We start from the raw sequence: 26141 nt of genomic DNA, 5'->3' as shown, positions 1-26141 counted from the left end.
GTGTCCCTTCCACTGCCCACTCTGACCAGTATACTTGATTCTTCTTAATCACAATATGGGATGAAAGCGTGGGACTCGTTTTCCAAAATGAACGGCCGTTAACCATCTGTCATCGTAAGGACGCAGGCGAGGACGTGATCTTCGGTTACGCTGGGCGTAACCACTGTAGCAACAGGCCCAGGATCTCTGAGCTAAGCCAGAATGTTGAACGCTAATTGTTTTAAATAAAAGAGGGTCTTGCGCTGAGATAATACTATGTTTGACTTGAGAGGGACGCTTGGGGTAAAAGTGCCTCTCTGAAGCTCAGGTGCAACACAACTCCAGAGCATTCCACCTACTCATTTACCCTTAATGATCACTTTGCTCGGGATAAGAGAAGCCCAAATGGACACATCAGGCCCGTAGCCAGAAATGAATTTCGAAGGGAGTCCGACAAATTTCAAAGAGAGTTAAAACTTTATTCCATTACCTGGCTACGTGCCTGGTCAGGAGCAAACACATTTTTGTGGGTGGCTATGTGCTGGGGAGACATTGTATTATTTCCCCAAACTCTGAGTTGCCTGTTTCTCACGCGGATGCGCAGCATTGAAGGGTCAAAGCCCAAGAGAGTCTCTAGGCGAGACACGCACCCTGCGAATTTGCTGTCATAAGTTGTCTAATGGTTTGACCCGCAATGATGATATAAAGAAGTTCCTAAAACTATTTTCGCCTGATGCTGCTACAGCTGACCCATAGATCTGTTCTGTAATATTTCAATTTACACACCATATGCTAAGAGCTTTATGTATATATAAATGGAAAAAAACAGTTGGAAAAAAACAGCTGGGTTGCTTAGAGTTGGAAAAAAAAAGTCTACATGGATTTACATGATGGAAATTAATAATGACATGGTTTCAGGAAACATCTAGAATCTAGTAGGCTCTCATACAATGCCAGTTTGCAAAGATTGTCCTGTTTAGCTTTTATGTGACATCGAATGCTAATGGCACCTAATTACACATTTGAGGGAAATGGTGTAAGTATTCAGGGCTTAAAATTAACTCAGATTTTTTTTTTAGCATTACATGGGTCTCTCAGAGTAATTTACTGATCAAAAGATCCCATCAGTTCGGGGGGAGGGGGGGGCAGTTTTTAGGGCTACTCCATTTAGAATGAATAAACACAATCACATCCTAGCCTCTACGACCCGACCATGTGTAAGGATGCAGAGCCCAGCTGGGCGGCCCGAGATCATGTGACGCAAACAACACGGAACGCGCCATTAAGCCCCACATGTGGGGGTGCCCTTAGGGCTGACTCACTTCAGAGTCTCCTTAACATCGCAGAGCAGATTTGGGTATGAGAACATGAATGTAATTAAGAGGGAGGTTTACACTAAACAAAGCAGCAGCAACTTCAAAGCACATCCAGATCATCTTCTGTTCTACAGCGATTCTTCATCCTTCCCATTTCTCCAAAACTTCGTTAAATCAGTCACCAGATCATTTACTCAATTACGTTTGAGACGCATTCAGATCATGAAGCTGGTTTTCATAGTTTTTAAATGACTTTCTGGAGCTCTTTGTCCCAAACTGGGTCAGGAACCTACAGAAAAGAGTTTGTTTATAGATGACAAGCAGGGTTAGGGTCTCCCAAGTCACATGACAGGCATGCCACTGGCGGTCACATGATCACCTCCGGCTACCCAGTCAGGCATTGCTATGCACCGATGGGGGGGGAAACTGGTTCGTTACTGCATGCAGCTACAAGCCAAATCGGGGTGATGTGTAAAATTAAAATATATCTCGCCTTGTACCCCACACCTCCATTCCAGTAAAATCTCCACCAATCCCCTACACAAACCCGAGAGAATAAACAGGATCAAACAGCAATGGGACCAGCCCAAAATCGCCCGAGGTTTCCTGGAAGACACAAAATCCATCATTTCCTTTTATTGTGAAGAAATCATACTGTGTGTTGGACCAACTGCTGTGTTCAGCACGAGCAATTAAACATCCCTGCCCCATTTAAATCCATAAATAATGGGTTTGACCCCTCCACGAAATTTGATATTGGCAGATTTCAATGGCCTGATCGACAGCATCACTGACTCTGCCTCCCAGAACTGTTTGCCAAATAGCTAAAATTCATGCACAATTACTAAATGCAGTATTTACAAGTTTATGTTTTATTTATTTAGCAGATGCTTTTATTCAAAGACTGGTTCACACAGTCCCTGGAGCATTTTGCGGGGTCTGGGGAGCCCCAAACTGAAGCCACTCTGCCCAATCCTGGGATTTGAACCAACGACCTTCTGATCACAGGCAGTGTCATACTGCGGTTCGTTACGCAGGTTTACTTGGCACGCCTGTTCGCATGCGTCTGTCACGCGGCACAGACACTCAGCCTCCTAAGTTTCCTCCCCCCGGGCTCTGCGAGGGACGCTTTGCAGACTCCCGAGCGAAAAGGCAGGTCTCCCAGAAGTCTCCATGTGCCACATGAAAGGGCCCCTGCAGGGCAGGTGAGCTGAGAGTACATCAAAGAGCCCGGGGGCCCAGACAACATCACAACCCCTACCTTAAAGACAAAGGGGGCTGTTTTCCCAGTGCCGGGGCATAGAGCACAAACAGCTCGCTGATAATGTTATCTGCCCTCCGGCAGGGCTGCCCTGTGACGACTGCTACCCCATTCTGTCAGCCTGAGGTACTACAGAAGGTAGAGGGTTAAGTGGAGTACCACCTTCCATGGCTGGATCATTGACGCGGGTCCTTTGTGCAAAGTGCTCCTCTCATCCTTCTGCTCCATTAATGCCTGACCTTTGACCTCTGACCCTCTCGGCCACATTCTCCGAGAGGCCTAGGGTCATGGGTTCACCACAAGGTGCCTCAACCGCAAAGCCGTGAATTTAACCACACACACAGCCCCCACCTCGTCTCACCCAAAGAACGTCTCCTTGAATTCACACTTCTCTTTGCCCTTGGGCTCAAAGACAGTTGGGATTCTACACTGCTCCCCCGAAACCCAAAGCCTTAAACTCCAAATCACCCCAATTGCCCCCCGCCCCAGGGTACGGAGGTAAAATAAATGTTTAAAACTATCCCTGGACCACAGTGGCCAAATAAAGTGGTAACCAAGGCCAAGAATGTGAATGGGATGTTGGAAAAGGGGCCATACATCTTCAGTGAGAACACGATGAACAAATATATTTACATAATTCATTTTTTTTCCTTTCCGCTGTTGAGGCAATGAGCAAGTTCTGGCCCGTCTCTGTTCTGTGTCGGACTTTCGGGCTGCGTTTTGAAGGTCGTGGGGGAGGAGACCGGAGCGTGTTTACAGGAGATCAGTGTCTTTATTCATACCCCCTACCTCGACACCTACAAGCCGGCAGCAGGCTTCCCACACAAAGTCACAGAGGGAGCAAATAATACCTATTATTTGGTAATCAACGAGTCATTCATCTGCCGAGAAAAACAAAAGCCATTTGAGTCTCTGCTGGTGTAGGTTTGTTTCCCATCCCTGGCTCTCTGGTCACGTGGTCTCCTCCCACAGTCCAAAACTCAGAATTTCTGTCTACGAATTTCCGATAATGTGCAAAGTTTATTAATGAAATGCGCAATGGTACGGCGTAGAGCAGAATATGCAGGCGATGAAATGAGTTTCCCTGAGAGCTCCCTATAGTAAAGAGTAATCTAATCAGTTGTTGATTAGCCTTACTGCCTGAGAGCGAATGTGTGGAAGTATGGACCCTGTGATGTACTGGTCCAGTGCTTGGGGGGTGTGAGGTACTTCCTGAGACAGACTAAGGGATCATTGGGTCCCTGCACTAGATGAACCAACGACAAAACACCTCATTGTATCCTCCTGTTTTTAAGACAATAACACCAAATAAGAATAAGATCCAGTGAGACGGTCCTACCATTCCATGGCCGCAGTCAGAGCCGTCGGCCAGGGGCATGTGCTGAGTGCGGCAGCCTTTGTGGTTCCCCTCTGTGCTGGTGCACCACAGTCGTTTGCACTGTCTCTGTGGCAGGGCGGGGTGGGGGGAGGTGGAGAGCGGGTGGGAGAGAGATACACACACACACGGTTTGAAGTAGAACATCACCCCTTGCCTACAACTAAGACGCTGTTCGATGTCTGATCCTGAGCCAGGCCTCCAAGATGCCGTATGCAGAGATGCGATCCTGAGCTGGTGGCCACATGCCCATGGCCAGCACCTGACTTACAGCACCTGACTTACAGCACCTGACTTACAGCACCTGGCAGAAGAAAAGCCCCCGGGGTTCTCCCTGGCACTACACTAACAACATGACCCGCCAATCGGCTTGTTCCATCCAACGAACCCGGACGTCTGTTCAGGACCCATGTTCCAATCAGGTGATCATAAACCTCCCACATGACTGGGAATGAAGCAGGCAAAGGCGAAAACCGCCGAAGACGGATCAAAAGAGAGGGAACACAGACGAGAGAAGATCCCCCATTCTAGACCTTTCTAGAACCATTTCCCTAGAACCTCATCCCTGATGGCAGCAGAGAGCCGACGGCGATACTCACCATGTACGGGCAGACCTGGGATCCTGGGCCGAACATGAGCTCGCACTGCTTGTCGGCGCTGTATAGCTGGCCTGGGAGCTGAGGTGGCAAGCGGTAGGATCTGAAAAGCTCTGGCTCATCCAGAAGGCATTCCCCATACCCGGTGCTGAACGGCAAAACAAAACAGGGTATAAATGCACCTTTTTCAAACTTACCTCAACCTTTGTTCAAGGCCAATGAGCAGAAAAATGAACAAAATGTTTTTTTCAACAGAAACTTTCACATCTGATCGTCATCCTCTTACAGCAGTTAAGACTCGTAACTGTGTCCTGCTTGATTATGATCCGCCAGCTTCAGCTTGGTACCACAGAGAAGATAATAATGTTAACTGTGGCAACGCATGATGAATGATGAGTGTTTTTCCTGCATGAGGGAGTTGGCCACTTGTGGCTCCTTTAACATGTTGGACTTGTCATATCCCTGCTGCCTCCTCCCTGCCGTGGCCCTAACAAGCCATGCCTGTCCCTCGCCTCTCCTTCTTAACCCACGGGTGGACATCACCCCAACCTGCTTCTCATTAGTTCCCTTGTTAGTACCATATTTATGTGCTTCCCAGGACTGTGTTCCCCAGTCCAGTCATTGACACTAAACCCTCTTGTTCCCTGTGCCTCCCTTGGTCCCACTCCTCCCATTTTTGATCCCCCACAATCCTATTTATTTACAGTCCCTGTTCAATAAACCTTTGTTTTGCTACCACACCTGCCCTCGATTCCATCGTCATGACAGCATCTTCTTCTGTATGGGACCCATTTGCTCATCCTTTGAGCTCAGCCTTGACATCTAATAATAAATTGATACTCAGACAAACTAGGGCAAAATGGCTGCCACTGCCAGCCTGGGTGGTCCGCATTTTTTCCCTGACCGTGAGCCTGAATGGTTGGAGTTCAGGATCTCTGCAGGCATGAAATAAGAGTGAAAAGATGCGGCGGGGGGGGGGGGGGAGGGGGGGGGGAGGGGAGGCTCAGAGCAAGAAGAAAGCAGCCAGCAAGCAGAAGCCACGTAAAAAGGCAGGATTTGGGGCCTGAATCAATCTGCCAGAAAAAGCCGGTGTTTAATTATATCAATCAGTCTGAACTGTCAGACCTTTTTGTCCGTGGAGACCACGCTCACCACACCCATCCTCAAAGCCCAAGGCTCCAACAAAGGCGGGGGGTAGGGGGATCTTATCGGGACAAACCCCAGGTCTGTGACTTTCTAAGGATGGCGTCAGAGGCCAAGAAGCATCCCCCCCCCAACACTACGCTAGGGGCTTTTGGAGTAGCTTTCCCATTTGGTGTGCAGGACAACGGGGGGGGGGGGGGGGGACACAAAAACAGATAAATCAGCGCTTGATAAACACTCACCCATCTTGATGGTACTGTGCTCACAATCTGTCCATTAATGAGGACAAAACACCTGCTTTCCAGCCTAGAGGCTGATGGCTACAGCCAGGAATTACGACGACTTGACTTTGGTTACAACGGTAACTTCATTTCAGTCAAAACCATAAGGGTTCCTTTGTTTCAAAGACTTTCAGCGAAATATTTCCATTGGGGGGGGGGGGGGTTGGTTTTAAAAGATAAAACCTGGGGAACCGCGACTTGCACGGGACGTCTTTCACCGTTTTGTCAACCGTTAATTAAAAGGGGCCAACTTCAACTCGCCATTATTAAAAACATGAGTATGATCGGGCCCGAAAGGCAGCCTTTTGATATTTTAGGTTTTGTCACTAAAAAATGATCTGAGACGCTCTGGACTTGGACGTGCATCAAAACAAGCAGGCGGATTTTCTTCGGACGCCTGTTTTTTTAAGGGCTCTGTATGAAAGCAATTTTGATAATTTCAATTTCAAGCGATTCTGTAATGGGTACCATACGCGCCCTGAACCCTGACCGACCGACTGCGTGTCGGCTGGCCTTCCCCTCTGGACCGTATGCTCTGCCCATTAAGGAATAGCCACTGCCGGCTAATGCTTATTGTGTCGCTCCGCAGTAAAATAAAACTGAACCACAGGAAATAAAAGCGGAATTGCTATGTTAAAACATGATAGAAAGATGATTCACTAAAAATACTTGGAGATACTTGGCTCATAATACAACAGAAGAAACTATTTTTTCCAAAAACAAAAAAAAAGTGTTTGCATTTTCACTTGTGTTTTCTTCTTTGTTCTGTTTGGCACCCCGGGGCCACCGTAACTAACCAGTAGTGGTTCTATGAAATCAACACAGTAACAATCAAAGACGCACACTCCAGGCCAGGTTGTTTATGGGAAACTCTCTTGGCTAGAAATTCTCTTCTGGAGACCAGTGAAAACACTGATGTACTTGACCGAGTAACCTCCGGCAGGAGAGGAACTGACTCGGTGAATGTGCATCTTTGTCAAATAATCAGGTCCCACAAAGCCGTAGGCTGCAGGCTCGGTGCCACAGGGACCCAGTAAAAGGCCGCGTACCTTTGCTTTCTGGCATTTATTCCAGTCTCATTGTTAAACAAATCAGTTTTTTTTTTTTACCCGAAATACAGTGTGAAAAGTTGTCTTATCGCGACTGACATTTTCGCTTCCCCCTCTCACAGCTGTGAATTCAAATACCCCCCCAAAAGGCTGATTATTATTGACTTACGGAGGAACAAGAGGAGTGTTTTAAGCCGACCACTCGAGCCCGAGCTGCCAGCGGAAAATATGTGCGTCGCTACGTCATCGTAAAGAGGCTTTGGAGAGGGCTGACAATGCGGAGGGCGAACTCGTCAACAAGGCCGCCTTTTGTACAGTGACACAATCAACAAAGCGGGAGGGAGAGATCAAAAGGGTCACGTCCAGGGGAAAGAAACCTAATTATAACTGACATTTCCCATCTTAAAGGGGAACCCCTCCAGAGAGGCCAGTGGTCAGCGTTCGGCTTTGGCCTGAGAGAGAAGTGTGGTCGCCCCAAGATACTGCCGTCGAGGGGAAAAAATGCCTCGGCTGTGGATCTGCTTGTCCAGCATCTCGAGAGGCAGTCAGCAAAGCTGGAAACTCCTTTAAACAGGAAATGCACTCAATGAGATCGACCGTGGGCCTCTTCAATTCACTGTTCTTTCATTTATTGTGATGCCTTTAGGTTAATACCCATCCATCCATCTTCTCTACGGGCTTGTCCCTTGTCCTATGCAGGGTGACGGGGGGTTTGGAGTCTATCCTGGAATCTATGGAGGCAAGGCAGGGAACAACCCAGGATGGGGCACCAACCCATTTCTGGGCACACTCACACACCATTCACGCACCCACACATACCTATGGGCAATTTGATAATTCCAATTACCCTCAACATGACTGTGGGGGGGAAACCAGAGTACCTGATGGAGTCCCCACGATGACATGGGGAAACATGCAAACTCCACACACAAATCGCCACGCTGTGGTAGTTTTAAGGAGCAAAGATTCGGCAGGAGATCCAGGAAATGTATCTCCTGTCCCTGCTCTCACGCACAATACCTACTCAAGGAAGTCGGTGATGTACTTCCGGCTGCACTTGGACCACGTCCAGGGGCTGGTCTCGTCATTGAGCATGGGGGCCATGACGTGGTACTGCGGTTTCATCCCAGCCTCCCTGCATTTCGGATTGTCGTCGTGGGGCATATTGAACCTACATCAAGGAGAAACTTCGGTTACAGCGACATCAGGCTCAAACTTCGGAAGATCCACGTGACATTATCTTTCGTGTTTAATTTATCTAACTCCATGCTTCAGTTCAGAAAACCTAACGACAAGCAGATCTACCCCACTGTCATCTTCCACAGCCCTGAGACTCACCCCAGAGATCGACCCACGTCTTTCCCACAATGCACCGGGCCAGTGGCAGTGGTAAGTTAGCTGTTGCTATGGATACCTGGAAGAGCTATTAATATGACATAAGCCCCTAAACCGGTGTCCACATGGTTGCTCTCTCAAAGCTCCCCGCCAATCGAGAAGACAGAAAACCTTGTGTATTTGTACTGGAAGCTGTGCGGGAAAAAGTGGACCGTTTTGGGGTCTACAAGGACGGGGTTGTTAAATGCTGCCCTAAACCAAGCGTTAAACTAGAAAAGGGAGGTTTAATTACAAACAGTGCCGTTCTAAATGTAATGCAGGAAAACAAGGCAAATTGTGCCTGGAAGATAATGACCGAGGGACACAAACCTTTACGACCTTGTGCATTTGATGTCAAATGGGGACAAATGAGACCTGCTCACAAAGGACCTGGCTGTGGCCCAGTAACAGGAACCAAACCCAGCGGGCGGTGGGGCGCTTGTGGACTGAGGTGAACCAGCTGTTCGGGTCCTGCTCCTAAGTATGGCTCACGGCCCGAATCCCTACAAGCATCCAGCAGTGGTCGGGATGTGAACCCGTTAGCTCTGTGAGATGGGAAATTTCACTGCAGTGACTGTAAGGGGGGGAGGGGTGGGGTCACATCAACTTATGGTCTTATACGGCTTTATATATTTGCTGAAAGTGTCCTAATTTGAAACACTGAAGAAAAACCACTATATATGTTTAAAAGACCTGAATGAATTGAATTACACTCGAGTCGAGGCCACCCTGCATAAACAGAGATCTCATTTTACATCTAAGACAAGAACACAGGGTTCGGCAAAGAGCACAGAATGAGAATCATAAGGTGAAGGGAGATGCTGCAGTGTAATGGGCCTGGGGGGGGGGGTGCTGCGGTGTAAGGAGCCCTGGGGGAGGGGGGATGCTGGGGTGTGACGAGTCCTGGGGGAGGGGGGATGCTGGGGTGTGACCAGTCCTGGGGGAGGGGGGATGCTGGGGTGTGATGAGTCTTGGGGGAGGGGGGATGCTGGGGTGTGACGAGTCTTGGGGGAGGGGGGATGCTGGGGTGTGACCAGTCCTGGGGGAGGGGGGATGCTGGGGTGTGACCAGTCCTGGGGGAGGGGAGATGCTGGGGTGTGACGAGTCTTGGGGGAGGGGGGATGCTGGGGTGTGACGAGTCTTGGGGGAGGGGGGATGCTGGGGTGTGACCAGTCCTGGGGGAGGGGGGATGCTGGGGTGTGACGAGTCTTGGGGGAGGGGGGATGCTGGGGTGTGACGAGTCCTGGGGGAGGGGGGATGCTGGGGTGTGACGAGTCTTGGGGGAGGGGGGATGCTGGGGTGTGACCAGTCCTGGGGGAGGGGAGATGCTGGGGTGTGACGAGTCTTGGGGGAGGGGGGATGCTGGGGTGTGACCAGTCCTGGGGGAGGGGGGATGCTGGGGTGTGATGAGTCCTGGGGGAGGGGAGATGCTGGGGTGTGACCAGTCCTGGGGGAGGGGGGATGCTGGGGTGTGACGAGTCCTGGGGGAGGGGGGATGCTGGGGTGTGACGAGTCCTGGGGGAGGGGGGATGCTGGGGTGTGACGAGTCTTGGGGGAGGGGGGATGCTGGGGTGTGACGAGTCCTGGGGGAGGGGAGATGCTGGGGTGTGACGAGTCTTGGGGGAGGGGGGATGCTGGGGTGTAAGGAGTCCTGGGGGAGGGGAGATGCTGGGGTGTGACGAGTCTTGGGGGAGGGGGGATGCTGGGGTGTGACGAGTCTTGGGGGAGGGGAGATGCTGGGGTGTGACGAGTCCTGGGGGAGGGGGGATGCTGGGGTGTGACGAGTCCTGGGGGAGGGGGGATGCTGGGGTGTGACGAGTCCTGGGGGAGGGGGGATGCTGGGGTGTGACCAGTCCTGGGGGAGGGGGGATGCTGGGGTGTGACGAGTCCTGGGGGAGGGGGGATGCTGGGGTGTGACCAGTCCTGGGGGAGGGGAGATGCTGGGGTGTGACGAGTCCTGGGGGAGGGGGGATGCTGGGGTGTGACCAGTCCTGGGGGAGGGGAGATGCTGGGGTGTGACGAGTCCTGGGGGAGGGGAGATGCTGGGGTGTGACGAGTCCTGGGGGAGGGGGGATGCTGGGGTGTGACCAGTCCTGGGGGAGGGGAGATGCTGGGGTGTGACGAGTCCTGGGGGAGGGGGGATGCTGGGGTGTGACGAGTCCTGGGGGAGGGGAGATGCTGGGGTGTGACGAGTCTTGGGGGAGGGGGGATGCTGGGGTGTAAGGAGTCCTGGGGGAGGGGGGATGCTGGGGTGTGACGAGTCCTGGGGGAGGGGAGATGCTGGGGTGTGACCAGTCCTGGGGGAGGGGGGATGCTGGGGTGTGACGAGTCCTGGGGGAGGGGGGATGCTGGGGTGTGACCAGTCCTGGGGGAGGGGGGATGCTGGGGTGTGACGAGTCCTGGGGGAGGGGGGATGCTGGGGTGTGACGAGTCCTGGGGGAGGGGGGATGCTGGGGTGTGACGAGTCCTGGGGGAGGGGGGATGCTGGGGTGTGACGAGTCTTGGGGGAGGGGGGATGCTGGGGTGTGACGAGTCCTGGGGGAGGGGGGATGCTGGGGTGTGACGAGTCCTGGGGGAGGGGGGATGCTGGGGTGTGACGAGTCCTGGGGGAGGGGGGATGCTGGGGTGTGACGAGTCCTGGGGGAGGGGGGATGCTGGGGTGTGACCAGTCCTGGGGGAGGGGGGATGCTGGGGTGTGACCAGTCCTGGGGGAGGGGGGATGCTGGGGTGTGATGAGTCTTGGGGGAGGGGGGATGCTGGGGTGTGACGAGTCCTGGGGGAGGGGGGATGCTGGGGTGTGACGAGTCCTGGGGGAGGGGGGATGCTGGGGTGTGATGAGTCCTGGGGGAGGGGGAATGCTGTGTATAACGAGCCCTGGGGGAGGGGGAATGCTGGGGTGTAGAGGCAGACTTACACGTGGCCCAGTTCGTGTGCGATGGTGAAGGAGGCGCTCAGGCCATTTTCCTCGCTGATGGAGCAGCTCCGGTACGGATCACACATGGTCCCCAGCTCTGCCAGGCCTGGCCAGCGAAGGGGGAGGGGAACAGTAGAGAAACCCAGTTAGCGGCTGGCGACTCAAGCTACCGCCCTTAGTGTAGGGATGGGTCCTGACGCCAGGGTCTTTACAAATCTTCAGATCGTACATATCGTACAACACAAAGACAGGCAAATATAAAAATCACGCATCATATAAACGTAAAACTCAGCTGCAAGCCCAGGCATTTACAGGCAGCTCTTAACTTGTGCAAAACAAACTTAAGTTAATCTGGCCTCAAAAAAAACACATCCGAGATATGTACATAGAGAGTAAGAAGGCGCTAATGGAAAAAGGCAACACGTGCTTGTATGTAAATTTACACTTTAAATTTTCAGATATTTAATGAATGTTCTTTAGTATCTATTACTGATTTTGGCTTATATATTTTTTGTTATTAGGTATCTAGAATGGTAAAGGAAGGGAGATCCGACTAACGTAAAATTCGACTCACGTAAAGGTCCGTGGATCACTTACATCAGTCGAGAACTGCCTATATTTCCTCCTTTTGTTTAAAACATTTCAATTCCCTGCCATGTCTTCGATGAATCCAAGAGGATGCTAAGTTAGGCCAGAAAGGGCAATGAAGACGTCAAGCCTCCTTACCCAGCGTGTCGCATTTGTCTTTGGCCCTGCAGATGTCCTCCCTGTCCAAAGAGAAAACACACCAGCAGACTTACGTTCATCCCATGCATTCAGGAAGCCATGACAGAGCTGGTCAGTAATTAAGCAAACATCCACATGACCGAGAGCAGAGGGGCCACACACAGCGCCGTAGAACGGGGGGTGGGCCAATGTCATGCGTTCCTCCCTCTCTGTTCATTTAAATTTAAATTAAACCAGGATTAGGAGGCGGCAGAACTCAGCAAGAACAGAAAGGATCCCGCCTCCACACTCCTCCTCATGTTTCTATTTTAATTAGACCAACAAAGGCAGCGGATTCCACCTCAACTCTCCACTCACTCGTGACTCGCGAAACATCACTACGCTAATAACCCTAAGGTGTGAAGACCTGGTGATGAGCAGTGCGGTGTCGTGGTGCGACGGGTGGTTGTCGTCCGGAACGTTCTGACTCTGCTGCCACACACAGAAGCTGTGGAGTGTAGAAGCGGCATTATAACTTATGGACGGTCCATCCTGTGGAGGGGAATCTCAGTTAAAAGTCGGTCTTACGGCAGAGGATACTGATCAGTAGCAGTCACATGACCTCGTACTTCAAGGATGTAGCGTCCTGACCAGTCAACGCCACAAACATCTTTTATAGCCAGTGATGGTTGCTATAAGTAACAACATTTGTATCACAGTCTGGCTTTTAGAATCACTGTCAATGGGAAACGAATAAGAAAATGCTCCTACCTGCTCATTATGGATAACGATCAGCTTAACAATGGTAACGGTGATGAGATTCCCCACACTGGGGTCCCTGTAGATTGCAGCCACCTGCAAATCGACAAACACACGGAGGGCAGTCGTAATCCTTAGAACGTGGACACACACATCTGATAAACAGATCTCCATGCCGACAGGAGACGGTGCATCTTCAGCAGAAACGCAACGACGTACGTCATGACACGAGAGGCCTCAAAGGCGATTATTTTGTGGAATCCTTCACCGCATGATCTCAAGGGTCCCAGTTTCCTCACTCTATTGTCCACCCCCACTCCCAAACTCCCATTCAGGGGGCATCCAACCATCCATGACAAGAAACTCATTAATCCCCTACACACACTGCACTCATTAAGGGGGGGGGGGGGGCAGGCTAAGGCAAAGTCACTGCAGGACACGGCCCTGGAGGACCCGACACCCACCACTATGCTGACCGTTAGGGATTTCCACAGCTCCCACTGTCCCCCCCCCCCCCCCCATCAGCCTCGGCGGGGGGGAGCACCAGCATGTTCCTCATGGTTACTCGGTCCAGCTGCTGGCTCTGCTCAGACTCAGACTCAGACTCAGACTCGGACTCAGACTCGGAATCAGACTCGGATTCAGACTCAGACAGAGGGCCTGCAGCTTCTCTGTGGGCTTATGGGTTACTGATGGGGCCTGACACATTGAGTATGACATTGTTATCATCAAAGGAACCATACCAAGAAACCTCAGGCATATCCATCCATCCACCCTCTTACATTTTACATTTTATTAAATTATCAGACGCTTTTAGCGACATTCACTTCTTGGTGGAGTCAGCCAGTACCTGGTATGATTGAATGTTAAGGGCCTTCCTTACCATGGAACCTGAAAATGTCCCCAAAAGGAAGGAAGTTTCAGGTTTTACCACACTTTGGGGACATTATGGACACCCTGTACTGGCAAATCATTACAAAGAGCAGCTTCTAAAGGGCATGGTCTTCGCATCCAGGACACCAGATGTCCAACAGTTTAGTCATCACAGCTCTGACTATGTATTAACTGGCTGGCAGGTAATAATTATCAGAATGAGCAACACCAGGACACAGAACCGGAGAGAGCAGGAACACAGATCCCAGTGATACACAGGAGTCAGACACGTATCGTGAAGTAACAATGAGCCCATGTTTTATAAGGTTTCAGAAGAGCAGTTCACAGTATTAATCATCATCAAACCATGACAATAACCGCTGAGCGTACAGTAACTCATAAAAATGGAATCTTACTTACTACTGACATGATTGTCAGGATGTAGTTCTCCAGGTTGTGTCCATGGTGCCTGGTCATCTTGGCATCAGCGGTCACCATCAGCTCCACGTATCGGGGGTATGAGAGGAACCTCTTCTGTCGTGACTGGGAGTGGAAATTCCGGGCGCTGGAGTCGGTTCCTGAGAGATGAGCATCTGCCTCCTCTCCAGCGCCTCTGCGGCTATGGAGAACGTTCTCGTTCTCCAAAACACCTTCTGGGAACACACCGAATAGAGAACTGTAAGTCAGTAATACTGTACAATGATAACAAGGCAGCCATTTGGACAATGAGATTGGATGGACTGAATTACTTTGCCCCCAGAAGCGCTTTCGGGGCTGACGAGTTGGCGCGCACCTCTGAGCTGTTATTCTTGCACTTGTGACCTTCCTGTTAGCTTTAGCAAGTCTGGATATTCTCCTCTGACCTCTTTCATTAACAAGGCGTTTTCAGCCACAGAATTGCCTGAGTAGACTCTTTTCATTAATCACACCATTCTCTGTAAACTGCAGACACCAGCCTGTGAAAATCACAAGAGGACAGCTGATCCCGAGATGGTGGAACCACAACGCATCAGGTATTAGCTGTTCTGGTGCTTGGTGGCTAGGAAGTGAACCTCACCAACACATGTGTGTGTTGCATGTATTTAGCTGATGACTGGCTGTTTGCAGGAGCAGGCTGCTTCACGTACGTGAGGACAGCTAGGAGTAGGGAGCAGGACAAGCCCGCATCCCTGAAGCATTTCGGTTTAAGGGTCTTGCGCAAGGATGATATGACCACCCTATCAGGCACAGGATTTAAACCCACAACCTTCTGGAGACAGGCAAAGATTTGAAACTTACTGAGCTGCACACCACCTCATTTAAGCAAAAGCTGGTCGTATTAAAGTCACTTCATGAAACAACTTACAAATAAAAACAGTAAAAATAACAGTACAAATATTACAAATAAAAATCACTGGGAAAAAATGCTGGAATTCTGTCAGGCAAACCAATATCTGCACCCCTTTAACTCTTTAAAAACATTTAAGAATTTAAGAATGATGTTGCATTGTGCGGCCTAGACCAGCTCCATGCATGAGTAGTGAAAACCTGAAACCTTACAGCACTCTTCTAGACACTAGGGTCTGTGCTTGGGTGGGGGGGGGTCCTTTAGTGGGCCGTTTTATCTGATCAGCGCTGGGACAGAGGTAGAGAGTGGCAGACTTGTGCGGATAAAGTGAACCGTGAATGGTCACACCAAGCCCTGTGTAATCCCATTTGGACTTGGGCAGCCGCCTGTCCTCGTGAGCCAGCATTAAAGGGGCGGTCCGGAAGCCTGCTTGAAAAGGCCGGGAAAACGTTCACGGTGGATTAAGGACAAAGAAAATGGGCCCAAAGTGGAGGAAAATGAACTTGACAGTAGCTCCCCTAAGCCATCCTAACCACAGACAAAGTAAACACATGTAATAACTTCCTATATTCGACTCCGCAGCCTGAGGGCCATTCCGTGTTCGGAAGCACCTTGACGTTCACTAATCTTGTCAAGAGGGAGGAATCCGTGCGCCAAAAGCACTTTTATTAGTGCAGAACAATGAAGGAATTATTATGACAGGGTTCGAAGACGGCTAGGGTTCATGACCTTTGGAGTCTGGGGGCTTTTCCCAAATCAGTCAGACCAGGTGTCAAGACAGGAACAAGCGGTGAACCATGAAGGACCCTCAAAAGTGTAAACCCAAACCAGCATCAGAATGCACCCCTTCCACAACCCTCTCTGTCTGCTCCTCACGGTGAAACGGCCAGAGAGCACGTCACAGAAATCACCAAGCAAGTCCACAGCAACGCGAAATGAAAGTATAGAAGTGGAACCTCTTCTGAAGCCTACAGTGACGAAAGACCTTGTTGTGAGCAGCTTTTCTGCACCCAGGAACTATGTGAATAAAGAGTCAAGGCTTTTTTCTTATGCCAAAAAGTACTGGCGAGCCAGAGAAAGTCGGACTCCTACGGTGAGGCACAATGACATTAATAACCCAGGAAGTACAGCTGGAAAACAGTCATTTTAGCAAGAACAGGATCAGAAATTCTTCTTGCTGGCTGGAATTCAGCTTAAAATCCTGTTGTAAGAATTCCTCATGAGATGTGAATCGTAATTCCTAAACCTACTACAGTCCACAAACACTGCATACAAGCATCAAGTCTGCAATCTCAAATCATTTGAATTATTCTTTTGCAGGTTTGTAACACCCAACAGTCCAAATCGGGATCTGAAGAAATTTCGCAGAGAAAACTTCTTTTTTATTATGTGTTTTTATTTCTAGTGAGTGTGTGCCGGTTATGTATGTATTACAGTATGGGGTCCAAGTGTGCAGGTTATGTATGTATTACAGTGCGGGGTCCAAGTGTGCAGGGTATGTATGTATTACAGTGCGGGGTCCAAGTGTGCGGGTTATGTATGTATTACAGTGTGGGGTCCAAGTGTGTGGGTTATGTATGTATTACAGTGTGAGGTCCAAGTGTGTGGGTTATGTATGTATTACAGTGTGAGGTCCAAGTGTGCGGGTTATGTATGTATTACAGTGTGGGGTCCAAGTGTGCAGGGTATGTATGTATTATGTTGTGGGGTCCAAGTGTGCAGGGTATGTATGTATTACAGTGTGGGGTCCAAGTGTGCAGGGTATGTATGTATTATGTTGTGGGGTCCAAGTGTGCGGGGTATGTATGTATTACAGTGTGGGGTCCAAGTGTGCGGGTTATGTATGTATTACAGTGTGGGGTCCAAGTGTGCAGGGTATGGATGTATAACAGTGTGGGCTCCAAGTGTGCAGGTTATGTATGTATAACAGTGTGGGGTCCAAGTGTGCAGGTTATGTATGTATTACAGTGTGGGGTCCAAGTGTGTGGGTTATGTATGTATTATGTTGTGGGGTCCAAGTGTGCAGGGTATGTATGTATTACAGTGTGGGGTCCAAGTGTGCGGGTTATGTATGTATTACAGTGTGGGCTCCAAGTGTGCGGGTCATGCATGTATAACAGTGTGGGGTCCAAGTGTGCAGGTTATGTATGTATTACAGTGTGGGGTCCAAGTGTGCGGGTTATGTATGTATTATGTTGTGGGGTCCAAGTGTGCGGGTTATGTATGTATTATATTGTGGGGTCCAAGTGTGCAGGGTATGTATGCATTACAGTGTGGGGTACAAGTGTGCAGGGTATGTATGCATTACAGTGTGGGGTCCAAGTGTGCAGGGTATATATGTATAACAGTGTGGGCTCCAAGTGTGCGGGTTATGTATGTATTATGTTGTGGGGTCCAAGTGTGCGGGTTATGTATGTATTATATTGTGGGGTCCAAGTGTGCGGGTTATGTATGTATTACAGTGTGGGGTCCAAGTGTGCGGGTTATGTATGTATTATGTTGTGGGGTCCAAGTGTGCGGGTTATGTATGCATTATGTTGTGGGGTCCAAGTGTGCAGGGTATGTATGTATTACAGTGTGGGGTCCAAGTCTGCGGGTTATGTATGTATTACAGTGTGGGGTCCAAGTGTGCGGGTTATGTATGTATTACAGTGTGGGGTCCAAGTGTGCGGGTTATGTATGTATTATGTTGTGGGGTCCAAGTGTGCGGGTTATGTATGTATTACAGTGTGGGGTCCAAGTGTGCAGGTTATGTATGTATTACAGTGTGGGGTCTAAGTGTGCGGGGTATGTATGAATTACAGTATGGGGTCCAAATGTCCCAATAATGGGATACAATCCTGTGATTCTGAGGTTATGGGCAGGGGTGTACTTAGAGATAAATGGATAGGGGGGCTGAGTCATAACTAGGGGGCAATGGAAAACATATAATATAAAAAGCTATTCATGCTTTTTGTATGATATGCTAATAAATGCACATTTATTAGGGGGGCTAAAGAACATATTAGGAGTCCCGGGTTATAGGGGCCATAAAACTCAATTTTACTAATATCTTGGATTGCCAAAAAAAAATTTAAATGACAAAAGTCTTGTATTTAATTCGGTTACTTATATTTAAGGTTAGGGCTGGGTAGGGGTTAAGGTTGTCATGTGAATGGAGTGTCCCCACAAAGATATAATTACAAACCTGTGTGTGTGTGTGTGTGTGTGTGTGTGTGTGTGTGTGTGTGTGTGTGTGTGTGTGTGTGCGTGTGTGTGTGAGAGAGAGAGAGAAAGAGAGAGACATACAACCCTGTATACACAAACAGACAGAAGTCTCTACGTTCACAAGCATTTTCAGATGGTTTTCAGCCTGAGGCTACATGACCTCCATGCTGCTATAGCATGGCATGCTAATAGCACTGGCGTGATAACCCAGACACCTCTCAGTGGGGCACTAGGGCAATAGTTAAGACTCGGGAATGCAAAGTTTCTGGCTTTCTAAAACTTAAAAATACTGTAAAACCCACCGAAATCTAAGTGCACACACACTGCTTGTCCACACCTTTCTACACTGAGACCAGCATGAATAATTTGCAGGTGGTGACCAAAACACTGGCTCTCCACCAATGACTGTCCCCTCCTCCCCCCAACCTCGCCCAAAAGACTAAAAACAATGGACTCAATATTCAGCTGCAAAATAGCAGCTGGAATTCACGACTGGGGATTTGAATGCAGACGGAACAGTGGGTTCATAGAGTGCAACTAATTAAAACAAATATGCTAATCAGTAAGTGAAAATAAACAGCAACCAGAATAGAAACACATCTTCGGCTCCCACTTACGAGCCAAAAGGACAGAGCAGGGGGCTAACAGGGAAGGTGACCTGCGCAAAGCCGATGGTCTTGCAGTTGTGACTCGCGCCATCAGAGAAGCTGTTCCTTTTTCATGGCGCGGCTTGCAGCCAAAGAGCCAATAGAGGAATGAAGATCAGACACATCCACGATACCCACCCCTCGAGAAACAGTTAAGCTGGATGGCAGGACTTTCTACCGCCCTTTGGGGCTACCAACCCAACAGGTTCCCATCGGTTCTAAAAGGGACACGGGCGACATATGTCTCAGTGGGCTACGCCTCAGTGCCTATGATCAGCCCGGCCGCTGCAGAACAGTCACGTCTGTGGTCCATAAGCCAGGCCCCTTAACCCCCAGCTCCATGCAGTGGCTGCCTCTCACTGCCCAGCTCGCCTATGTGTCTGTGTGTCGTGGAGAGCAGGATGGGGTAGGCGAAAAGTCAACTGCCCCATGGAGATCAATAAAGTATTATCACCATTTCATACAAACACTGGGATCTCCACAGTATTCACACCCAATACAGATCTGCTCATTCCAGTAACAAAATAAATCTTAGTGTTAATTAACCATTTAAAACTCCTGCGAGAGTTACTCAGTATTGGCAACATAACCAGACCCAGCAGTTAGCCTGAATACTGAGAGAGGTCAAAGTACCAAACGTGGACATGGGAGAGTGAGTAAGGCTCCTACTCCCTTCTTAATTAAGGTGCCGACCTGCTCACTCAAATGTTCCTTTAACTCAGTCAATATACGAATCACTGGTTTTTGTACAGTACAAAAAAATCAAACATCCAGAGTATGTTTAGTATTACGTTCAACATGGGTTAGACTGTTGGCACAGTTTGTGCTCGTTTTCAGGTCTTGAAGGTCCCTGATCTGGCACTGGGCTGGAACCTTAGTTTGGTGGTAACTGGTAACACAAACCTACAGACTGACAATAAAAGAGGCTTAAAGATTTCTGCATTACACATGACACTCCCACGTCGTCAGTCAATGCAAAACATCCAGAATAAGATTAATAAGTCAACCAGCACATGTATGAAGATGTCTGAAGTCAAAGTTATCTATGCTAACACTAATAGCCAGCTACTTTCAATGACAGATCAGGAGATGCATGCATAATTCCTGCGATCTTTACAAAACTGTATAGGAGCTGCACATGTGCACTGCGATATTTCGCTTTAAAATAACGACAACGACGAACATGTGTGCTTTAAGAAGCACTCAAGTCCGCCTACTGGGCGATGTTTGCGGAAGAGCCCTTTGATGCAGAGTCCCGCCAAGCTGAGCCCCCCAGACTTTCACAATGCCACGTCAATTAGCCCAAGAGCCATTCGGCCCTGTTTGTTCAGCACGGAGACGCCACAAAAGGGCGTGTTTATTTCTCCCGGGATAGTGGCGCTGTCACAAAGACAGCGGGGAGCTTCAAAGGAGGCCCTGCTATCGCTGCATCTGGAAAGGGTTCTATCAGATGAGGCGTGGAAATGCTGACTGAGATACCTACATCCCCTGCTTTAATCCTCTGCATGGCAGACGGCATGCGTCGATTGGCATCGATGCCCCCACCTCTTCCTCTCACTATCTCTTGCCACAGAACATGTGGAACCCACCTTTGCACAATCAAAAAGGTTCAGACATTCCCAATTCCGGAACTCTACGTCAATGCCTCTTAAAATTACACAGCCACAACTACAATGACAACAGGTACATCAAATTCGCAGAATACAATCACATACTTTCTCTGACATTGTTTATTGCTGTCTATTATTTATTGCCTCTGCATATTAATGTCTCAATGCATTTGTAGTCTCTAAATGCATATATTGAGCTACAGTAAACCTGTAATTTCCTCTGGGACTAATAAAGTATCTGTCTATCTTCCTAAGAGATTGAAGATCCATATTCTCTGTGTAAATTCATCTTCAAAGATGACGAATACAAAGTTGCGGCACGTAAATGGGGAAAATGCATTTTAAATTTGGATAAAGCCTACACAACAGCCTTCCTGCCGAAGATCTATGAACAATTGACTGCAGAAATCTGTCTATTGCCCCCACGGACTCAAAGAGTGAAAAGAGGGGCACAGAGAGGACAGCAGTCTGAACCCACCAGTCATTCAAAGAACTCAAACCCTTATAGCGAACCATTGATAGGGCTGGTTAACAATACACCACGACAAGTCGTGACAATAAGCCAATCAAACGCCCCCAAGATGAAAGGCTGATGATGTCAGCGCTGCTCTGCCCTGGGACCACCCTCCAAGATGCCTAGATCCCCATGTCATGGTGAACTCTGCAGGGTCGGGATTCTTCACACAAAAGATTAGATATTTTTTTTGTAAAAATGTCCTTCTGAAGGTTTCTAGCAAGGCTTACTGTCATAACGTGTGTTTAATTACTGCAGCAGCCAGTAGGAGAAGACAGAAGACTCACCAGAAAAGCATCATGACAGAGGAGAACTTATCATCCTTAAAGTTGACTTAAACTATTGCGCCAAGCCTACACTGTAACGGCCAGCATCGTCGCGAGCATTTATACTTGTGCACTGGTGGGCTTGTGTTGCTCAGCAATTAAAACCGCCGAAACGCTATACGATACATAGTTTTGGATGTTGCATCAATTGTCTTCCCATCCTGCATGACTGTCAAATCACACAACTGACACAGGAAAAGAACAAACATTCAGCACAGTACCCATCCATCGAGTCCTGGTTACTGTGCTGCTCCGAACTCCCTGTAGACACATTTGAAAAAATGCAGAGCTTTTTATGCATTTTCCCTTCTAAAGTTGGGGTCTAAACTACATCCGGAGTGTTTTGTGGATCTTACAGTACTACGATGCCTATGGTGGGTTATTTGATGCTAGACATAAATAGCATTTCAGTGTCAAACAGTGATACAAATACACCGGGGATGTACGCTGTCTTCACTAAATTCCATAAATAAACGAATGCTGCCAAGCGGACCAATCACAGCTCCAGCGGTCTGCGTGGCCGTGATGTGTAGCTACATTGCAGGGAGGGTGCAGGTCAGGCTATTGCATTGGGTCCACATTGACGCTGTACTTACAGCATCGATTTGATGCAGAGGTATAATTCATGCTTAGGAAACCCCGTTGGTCAGCGCTGGGCTGAACACCATGGAGCAAAGGAGGAGCAGCTCACCACGGACTGCACACACTTCAGGGGAGCCTGGCCTGGAACTCCGCCTCTTCCTCTCGTGCCTATAGACCAGGTGCGGCTTGTTGTGCTCCTCATCGTATTCCTCACCCTCCACCGGCATCAGAGGCTCCAGAAAGTACTCGCCGCTCCGGGTCGTGAAGGTCCCGATCTGAAAGGCCAAGGTACACAGGCACTGGTGTGGAGCACAATCGACCTACTGCGCTCAACTGAAGAATGTGGCGTCCGTGGCAACCGTAACCATCGCAGGTCTGGCTGATGAGTCGCTAAATAACCAGTAGGAATCAACCCCTCCAAATATCACCTCTAGCATTGTAGATCTGAAGGAGAGTGTTACATTTAGTCTGCCTTTATTGTATAGCTGTAAATAATATTAAAATTGACATCAATTCATTCTCAGTATCATTTCTCAGCCAATGTGAAGCTCAGAATCTTTGCAAACAACCTACAGAAATCCAGATGAAACCTGATTAGGATTTCCTTTTTCCCTCAGTACACGTACATGTCGGGAGACTACATTATCAGTGTTCAAGGTGCACTGAAAAGCTGAACATTTCAGGGTCTTTATTAAGGGTACACAATGTATATATAATGGAGACAATCGCTTGGATTGTGACAGTCAGCTGGGCTGAGTCAATCAATAAGTTACTATAAAACATTTTTACTCTGTCACAGAAAACAAAACACAAAGGTTTCGTCCATCGAAACACACATCGCCACCCCTAAGCAGCAAATTCTGTCTGCAAACTGACAGCGTGATGCATAATAAACAAAATAATATGATTTTTATTAACCTCTCTGTTTACAGTAACCATGAAAATATGAGTGATGGTGTATTTCCAGTACTGGACATCTGAATCCTGGTTCAGCAATATACTGTAATTTTGGCCAGTCACTGGGGTTCCAAGCTCCCTATTGTATCATTTTACTTAAATGAATAAACAGAGCATTAAGCATGTAGCATTGTGAGGCTAAACACCAGCTGTATATGCTAGTATTACATTAAGGTGATGACAGACTCTGTCGTCGAGTCAAAGAATGAAAATGGCACACAGCACTGAAACGCAGTGTGGGTAAGTCCAGAGGCATTACAGTGAATACGCCACCATGCAGTATATAGCAGAAGATCTGAAACACACAGTCATACCAAAAGTCATGGAACAGGTGTAGCTGCAAACACAATGTGTCTTTATGCCTAGAAATGAACGGCACGTCCCCTGTGATGGAAAGCTGGTGAAATCACACTCCATTCTTCCCAGAGCTGTTCGCTTTCACTACCAATTAGGAATGTCTTGGCTCTGCGATCCTGTTTTCCACGTTGTCCCGAATATCTGCATGGCTTCTATCCGCAACCTGCTAGGGCTGTTCTCCATTCACAGAACTCGATAATCCAGTTGAGTGACCATTATAGACTTTTGGTAAAACAATGTCCTACAGCCTAAAGATGGCTAACAGCTAGATTCCCCTTTGACTAAAGAGGGTTTTAGACACCGAAATGCCAAATATGTGACAAAGAATCAAACAGATACAATAAAAATAATGGATTTCCCCTAAATTCCCCTCCAGACCGGGGCGTACCTGGGAATTCTGTGCTCCCTGACAAAACATTACCCTGCATAATTTCCCATAGTCAGTGTTTGTCAGATGCTGGGCCCCCTGAATCAGCCGGGGTCCTACTGAGTAACGTCTACCAAGTTACTTGGAATATCCTTTTGGGGTATCGGGGGTTATGTTCATTGGCTGTTGAGCCCGACAGCATGAGCATTCCCATGGTGCAACACCCTTGTCCTCAGTCACCGAGACACCTATATATAAGGTTTACACCAGCGGGGGTCACACCCAGTCACAAGAGCGGGAATGTCGGCAGATGCCGACTCACTACCAGAGGACCCGCGCCAACCAGTCATGGCAGTGTTCCGTCTCTTGGGAAGTCGCGCTGAAATGGAGCCAAGATGGCTGCTGTTCAGGGACCGGTGCTGAAATGTACCTCGGACGCTGAAACTCGGGTTTCCCTTTGGGGTGATAACAGGGACGTGCCGGATTACTGCCCTATGAGTAATGAGTGGTGTTATCCCGGTCACAAGTACGGAGGCCTGACCCAACACAAGGCGACTCGTCATGCGTTCGGTCACGCAGCGCTCTATTCCGAACAGCGTGATACGCAGAGGCTGAATCCCAGCCAATGGATCTGGAGTTAGTCATTACCGACGCTTCTAAATAAATACCCACCAATGTTGGCATAAACTCCTAGCTTCACTAGTTAAAGCAGAACCCGACCGCTCAGTAAGAATTTACAATATGATATGTCTCGATATGACTGTCCTTGTATTAGCGTTGACACTTTAAAAATAGATTAGACCAGATGATAAAACAGGATCTGGTAGATCCTAAATGAGGAATCAAGTCAAATTAAAGCAACATTTCCAGCTGGTTGATTCATAAACGGCTGTTTCCACACATTTAACCTCAGAAACTGTTGCCACATCAACATAATGGTGAAACACACATTTAAGCTCCATGAACTTTGAATAAAAAGTAAGACTTCTAGAATCAGAATGCAGAAAGGATGACATCATGCCCGGACACACACATAAGGACACACACTCCTGTTTCGGCGCATATCCAAGCGTCACAGTCCTCCAGGCCGACCTGAGCTTTGCAAAGACTACATATACTCACAAGGCCAGTACAGAGGCTGAAGATAGCCTTGAACTCCGTCTCGGCGTTGACGTGTCCACGGAAGAAGCAGTGCCTCATGTCACTGGCGACATCCTGGGGGAAGCTCTCATTGCTGTCCAGCCCTCCCACGTGTGTCACCGTGTAGGATGGGGAAATAAATCCGGAATCAGCCGTCAGATTGAGATGGAAACGCTGTCCGAAAGCGTCGACTCGGTAGTGAGCCCGCAAGCCGGGGAAGGTCGCCTCCAAACTCCTGCGTTTCCTCCTGTAGTGCAAGGCGTGCGGAAAAGTTTCTCCGAAATCATTCACTCGCAGCGGGGGTAACGATTTCATAGGAGGACAGCTGTTTAACAAATTTTTCTGAATGAGAGAAACAAAAACAAAGAAAAACACAGGCGAGTGAGTGTGATGAATGGGCACTCAAATGAAATCAAGCGATCAGCTACAATACAAGGGTGACAAGGTTGCGTTTACAACTGGATGCATATGCAATTCGGACTGAATGCACCGGTTCTTGACATAATTGCAATTAAACCGTTTTGCACTTATACTCACTTAAGCTAAAATGCATCGCTGAACTTGATTGGTAAAATGCAATCATATCGCACACCGTATGACTTCAGGCATCATACCAGACAAAGTTACCTTGCTTTGGGTGCAATCGGTACTCCGACGACATCCAGACGAGAGTTAAGAGGTGACACGTGAGTCTCACCAGCTGGATAGCTAACCGCATGGTTTTCTCAGCAAAGGAACTGCAGCCTTCGTTCGCTGGGCAGTACCTTCCCAATCCGCCGGGTCCCCCCCCTCCGCCCCCTTCCACCTTCTCAGTATTTTCTCCACCGGCTTGTCAGCAACAGGTCCCGGGACCTGATGAGGCACTCAGCGCCGCAAGTCCGCTCCAGTGCGCCGGCTTCATTGCATCAGCAGGCGCGCGTCCGCTTCTGCGCTCCGCAAACTCACACATACACACGCAAACGATGCGTCCGGGCGGAGGGGTGCAGGGCCGGTGCCAACACTGCTCCTGCTCCAGCCATCCATAGAAACACCCTCCTCCCCGTTCCGACATCAAACGCAGACGACGCCCCCGTCCCCCGTGCACCAATCACAAGTTCCCCCCAGTGTTTTTTTTAAACTAAATTTCAGGAAAATTCCCCATCCGCACTGGCGCTGCTGCGGCGATGCGGGCATGTGCTGCGGTTCTCCGCAGATTAAAAGCCAGTGTTGTTAAGTCAGGTTTATTTTCACGCGTGTTTGTTTAATTATCACCTTAGTGCGGCAAGACCACCTCGCCTTTTATTACTTGCTATTGACATTGCAGTTTTAAACCTGTTCATGTAAACTATGTTGCACAGATAAATGCGACGGCAAGAACTTGTTTCTCTGGGATGTCAGCAGTGAAATTATACCTATGTTCAATGCAGAAACTTATTTCAGAGAACGATCTATAGACATAATACCGAGCAAAGCGTTTAGAACGGAATGGAAGATATGCTCTTT

At 48.8% G+C, this 26141-nt stretch overlaps 1 protein-coding gene across 1 annotated transcript in view; it reads right to left on the bottom strand.

The window, feature by feature from the left end:
* Nucleotides 1-25652, bottom strand: part of LOC125712710 (A disintegrin and metalloproteinase with thrombospondin motifs 20-like) — a 66131-nt gene extending 40479 nt beyond the window's left edge. The window contains 12 exon segments of the mRNA XM_048983115.1: nt 3896-4000; nt 4531-4675; nt 8025-8171; nt 11289-11394; nt 12015-12055; nt 12421-12545; nt 12765-12848; nt 14046-14278; nt 21948-22113; nt 24642-24959; nt 24961-25001; nt 25287-25652. Coding sequence (XP_048839072.1) covers nt 3896-4000; nt 4531-4675; nt 8025-8171; nt 11289-11394; nt 12015-12055; nt 12421-12545; nt 12765-12848; nt 14046-14278; nt 21948-22113; nt 24642-24959; nt 24961-25001; nt 25287-25377 — 1602 coding nt within the window. The 5' untranslated portion in view covers nt 25378-25652.
* Between the last annotated feature and the right edge of the window lie 489 nt (nt 25653-26141).

The sequence above is a fragment of the Brienomyrus brachyistius genome, chromosome 1 (genome assembly GCF_023856365.1).
Source record: "Brienomyrus brachyistius isolate T26 chromosome 1, BBRACH_0.4, whole genome shotgun sequence".
In the NCBI taxonomy this organism is placed as follows: Eukaryota; Metazoa; Chordata; class Actinopteri; order Osteoglossiformes; family Mormyridae; genus Brienomyrus; species Brienomyrus brachyistius.
Note: the sequence above shows the minus strand (reverse complement) of the source record. Positions and strands in the feature narration are given on the sequence as shown.